Here is a 4,805-nt window from a genome sequence, read left to right on the forward strand (position 1 = left end):
TTTCAGAGGTTTTTTTTTTCAGATTATGCTTAGGCTTAGCTAACATACACTAGGAACTGAAACATATGGCAACCACCTGTGTCGCATTGCCGGCCTGGTTTAGTTTCAGTTTCTCAGTAACAGGAATACAGTTGGAATTGAAAACATTCGAACTTAAGTTCAGGTTTAGTGGGTCAGACTTTTACTACGACACACACAAGCCACATGCCACAAGGACACAAACAAGGTTGATCATATGGTGCATGACCATCTGAAGAGTTGTTCAAACCATTCAGTTCTGGTACCCAGTTAGTTCTAGTGATATTCATGCATTGACCGCAATAGGGAACTATCGAACTATCGGTGCAGTGTTCATACATACTGGTACCTTAGTTCTCGTGATATCCATACATTGGCCGCAACAGGGAACTATCGGTGCATTGTTTGTACATTGATTTCAATGGCTAGAAGTCTAGAACACAGTATTGGCCGTCTTTTTTAGCTTTTTTTTTTAGTCGGAGTAGTGTTTTTCTCTCACAACAAATCAGTCGAAATAGTGTTTCAACTTGTTTTTTCAGCGAAGCAAACGGGGCCATTAACTGTTAATTCACCTGAGTTATCTCTTCGAGTCAGCCTCTCAGCCAAACACCATCTGCTCAGGGTCACACTGGAGTCTATTGATTCCAAAATTATACCGCGACAGATCGAAATCGAATATCAAAGAGTCAAAACCTTTCATGTCGGGATCTTGCGAGCAAATCAAAATTTGAGCCAAGCCAATGGATTCCGTGACCTGATGGTCGCCTTGCCTGGCTGAGAGGTGGCACGTGGGCCTTCTCGCTCTCTGGTCTCTACCCGTCTCCCCTCTCTCACCGTTCCGGCGTTCCCCAATCCGTACCAAAACCAAATCCAAGCCTTGGCGGGCCGCGTGCACGCCATGGCGCCGCCGCCGGATCTAATCGACGACGCCACCGCCGAGATCCTCCTCCGCCTCCCACCGGATGACCCAGCGTGCCTCGTGCGCGCCTCCCTCGTCTGCAAGGCCTGGCGGGAGCTCCTCTCTAGCCCCGCCTTCCTCCGCCGCTACCGAGGGTTCCACGGCGCGCCGCCCCTGCTTGGCTTCCTCCACAACATCTACGACGAAGGCCCCTGCGCTCGATTCGTCGTCGCCGCCGCCGCCACCACCACCACCTCCCCCTTCTCTGCACCGGCGTTCGACCGCTTCGATTGGTGGATCGTCGAGTGCCGCCACGGGCGCGCGCTGCTCCAAACTTTCGAGCGGCATGCTTTCGCGCGCCTCGTCGTCTGGGATCCCATCACCGGCGACCAGCAGTACCTACCAATGCCCGTCTCCGGGTATTACTTCTGTCGCTCCGCAGCTGTTCTCTGCGCCGCGGACGGCTGCGACCATCTTGACTGCCACGGGGGCCCATTCCTCGTCGTCGCCATCGGCGCCTACGAAGAATGTACTCACATGTGGGCGAGCGTCTACTCATCGGAGACTGGCGTATGGACTACTTCATCCTCCATTCAACTTGATGTCTTCATCGAGGAAAGGCCCAGCCTCCTTGCCGGGGACGCGCTATACTTTAGCGCTCAGCAGGGCAAAATGGTTCTCAAGTATGACTTCGTTGGACAGAGCCTGGATGTGATCAATGCGCCGGATATGTTTGAGCCATCGGAGGGCATTGTTGTGACCGCGGAGGACGGTGGTTTGGGACTCGCTGGAGTGAAGGATGGCAACCTCCACCAGTGGTCATGGCAGGCTGGTCCTCGCGGCATTGTGGAATGGGTGCAAGGCAGGGTCGTAAAGCTGAGGACACTGTTCCCCATTCTTAACCCGCTGGCCTCGCTTGATGTGATTGGCTTCCAAGAGGGCACAGATACCATTTTCATTAGCATAGATATGGACGTCTTCGCAGTCATGCTCAGGTCGGAGCAGGTGAAGAAGGTAGGCAAGACGGGGTCCAAATATGCCATGGCACCCTATGTGAGCTTCTACACTCCAGGTACTGGCCTTGTGCTCATCTTTAACCTGCGCACCTTATATATAGATGTTTGTGTTGTCTGTGATCGACAAAATTTTAGTCAAACAGACAACAAGTAAGATTTTATTTATACCAGCATAAAAATATGAATCATGGTGTCTGTGCCTAGGAGTCAACAGCAATGTATCTATGAAATTAGAAGGCTGCATTCTCATATGCACCGCATTACTTTCACCGGTATTTAACCCTAGTGTGTACGACACAACTTTGCATCTGATTATATGTTTTTCGTTGTGATACGTGTAATTTAAGTTATACTATAGGAGTTAGCAAAACCAGATTGTGATGTATGAACTTATAACTTTTTGTGGTACCTGTTCTCAGAAATGAATATGTGAATTTGAAAGGTTGCAATCTCATATACTCCAAGATAAGCTAATCTTGGTCTGGCTCTAGATGTCATTCATGAAATTGGCTAGCTGTTTATGGAACTTGATGATCTATTGTTGTTTTACTTACCTTATTTATGCCTCAATGGCCAATCTGATGCATGTTCCAAATCCATGTACTGATGTACATGTCTCAAATATGTGTAACTGTACATGGCTGAAAGTTTTCTACATTGTTTCTTTTCAGATCTTGCAAAGGGCAGATTGCTATCACCATGAAGATGCAGTGATCCATCCATTAACTTGACTGTGGTACTATTGACTTTTCAAGGAGATGATGAGTCAAGTGTTTTGTTTTCAGTTTGGACGATTTATAGAAAAAAGTAAGTTACCATGTTTAATCAGAAAAGTTTAGTTTCTTAGCTGTGCAGTTTAAGTAAGGAACTGTAAGAAATGAACTGGATATCATGGTCAAAATGTCTAGTCTGTTAGTGTTCAAGAAATTGGTCGGTTTCATTTTGGCCTCTTTGCTATTCTTTTTGTTTGTAAGGGATGTCCTGTGTTTATACAAAGTGATTAGAAGAAATGCACAACTCTGGTCTGGGCAGCTTACATTCAGAGCACCATCGTTTGGTTCGTGTGGCTTCACACATCTGCCATTGCTGTCGTTGGCTTCGCAAAATGGTCACTAACTTTATTGACACCTTGTTTACCCTGCCATTAAGACCTCTTTTCATCATTTATTTTCCTTTCACATTTCTGGCAATTGAAAGGACCATTCTACTCTTTGGTCCTTGCCTTATCTGTTGACTTCTCTATTCCTATTCGACCGAGAGTACTTGCTCATGGCTGATGCCACATGCCGGTGATGACAATGGCTCTCGCCGGTGCCGATCGCTGCCAGCATCTCTGTCCACCCGTGCAGCAGGCTTTTTGCTGACAAGCTCCAGTCCAAGTATATCTGCATCCAGGGGTGTGTTGCTCTTGTGACAGACCCGCAACCAATCCAAGCTACTGTCGCTCTGTTGCCTTCATGGATCATTGTGTGTTCTGAGCTGCATTATGAGGTTCCAGCTGAGTGCAGGATGAGGATGCTGGTGGGTGGAAATCAATTCAGTGCAAGGGCGTGATAGCACCCTTCTAATTGCTCAGATTTTGATGTGATTGTGATTTGCTGAGCTAATTGTTCAGAGATTGCTTGAATTCTTAAGGTATCCAGCTAACATGTAAACACATGTCTCATTATACCATTTTGACATACGAGAACAATTGCCAGATTGTTGTCGATCAGATGTACAGGGTGCTGTTTGGATGCTTGGTGCTGGCTCAAGGAGCTTTTCTTCAGAGTCTTCTCGTTCTAGAGATAGCGATTAGCGAGTGAATGCAATGTACCTCAGTTTTAGTTTCCATCTCTGACAATGTAATTGCTTTTTCGAGAATGTGATGATGCATTCTTGAGAATGCAATATTCACAAAGTAATGTATGTTGTGCTGGCATTGTATTCAAAATAACTGGACAGTGGAATCTTCACAACTCAAAAGAATTTGACAGCACAAAATGTTTACTGACTAAAACCATGTAGATGATCTCATAAAAGCATCATTATCTTGAGTCACTCTTGCACCATTGATCTGGTCCTTCCAGGTGCTGTGATTTGTTTAATTTTAATGAAGCTTTTCTGAGAGCACTTCACTAGTGTTGTCAAACTGGACAGCACATCTTTTGTCTTTGCAAATTGAGATCCACATGTCTCCAAACTAAGGGTTCACATCTCATGCTAGTGAGTTCACACAGCTCACATTACAAGCACATAAAACTTGATGGTTTTTGCGGCGAATGCTGTTTTGTTGTGAGAGAGAAACACTGTACCATGGCTGATAAGCCGAGCTGATAAGTTCAAGCGAACATAGCTCACATTACAAACACTTAAGACACAATTTCAGTGAGTTAACAGCTCACATTACAAACACGCAAGACACAATAGTCATGTCAGTGTGCATGTCTCATGGGCCATGGCTACCGGAGATGGACGTGACAACGCTCGTGGCTGTGAGAGACGGCGACGGTTGCCAATGCTGCAAATGGAAGCGGAGGTGTTCATCGAGGACGCGGCTGCGCTGACCACAACATCGAGCAAACGGCGAAGGGATTGCGCATGTGCGAGCTTGATTGCCCCAATCTGGCGGGTGCCCAAGCCGAGACGCCGGCGAACGAGATGCAGATCTTGCTGGTGCGGTTCCCTTACAATGATGAAACAAACAAATCAAGCAAGTGATCAAGTAAACAACGATTCTGTTTGTGTAATGATCCTTCAACCAAACAGAATCTAAAAGTTTATTGATCAACCGATGAATCTTGCCACGTCCACGTAGGTTCAGACTACCGCGCGTGTGGAGCTTCATGATTCCGAACCCGTCCTCTGGAATCTACCGCGCTTGTGAAGCTGCA

At 46.6% G+C, this 4,805-nt stretch overlaps 1 protein-coding gene across 2 annotated transcripts; it reads left to right on the top strand.

The window, feature by feature from the left end:
- Nucleotides 1–794: 794 nt before the first annotated feature.
- LOC136473267 (F-box protein At5g03970-like) lies at nucleotides 795–3,860 on the top strand. 2 transcript variants are annotated; one of them, XR_010762559.1, is made up of 3 exons: nucleotides 795–1,988; nucleotides 2,604–2,739; nucleotides 3,633–3,860. XR_010762559.1 is itself a non-coding variant. In XM_066470944.1 (2 exons), exons 1-2 carry the CDS (start codon nucleotides 917–919, stop codon nucleotides 2,633–2,635), a joined length of 1,104 nt encoding a protein of 367 aa, XP_066327041.1. In that variant the 5' UTR covers nucleotides 795–916; the 3' UTR covers nucleotides 2,636–3,612. The 2 variants fall into 2 exon arrangements, 1 of the variants encoding a protein (XP_066327041.1); XM_066470944.1 differs by lacking the exon at nucleotides 3,633–3,860 and having other exon boundaries at nucleotides 2,604–3,612.
- Nucleotides 3,861–4,805: the final 945 nt, after the last annotated feature.

The sequence above is a fragment of the Miscanthus floridulus genome, chromosome 8 (genome assembly GCF_019320115.1).
Source record: "Miscanthus floridulus cultivar M001 chromosome 8, ASM1932011v1, whole genome shotgun sequence".
In the NCBI taxonomy this organism is placed as follows: Eukaryota; Viridiplantae; Streptophyta; class Magnoliopsida; order Poales; family Poaceae; genus Miscanthus; species Miscanthus floridulus.

Excerpts from the sequence above, each read along its gene's own strand:
- LOC136473267 (XM_066470944.1), top strand. The coding sequence starts at position 917 with ATGGCGCCGCCGCCGGATCTAATCGACGACGCCACCGCCGAGATCCTC. Across the intron at positions 1,989-2,603 it reads TGTGAGCTTCTACACTCCAG|ATCTTGCAAAGGGCAGATTG; the intron begins GTACTGGCCTTG and ends GTTTCTTTTCAG.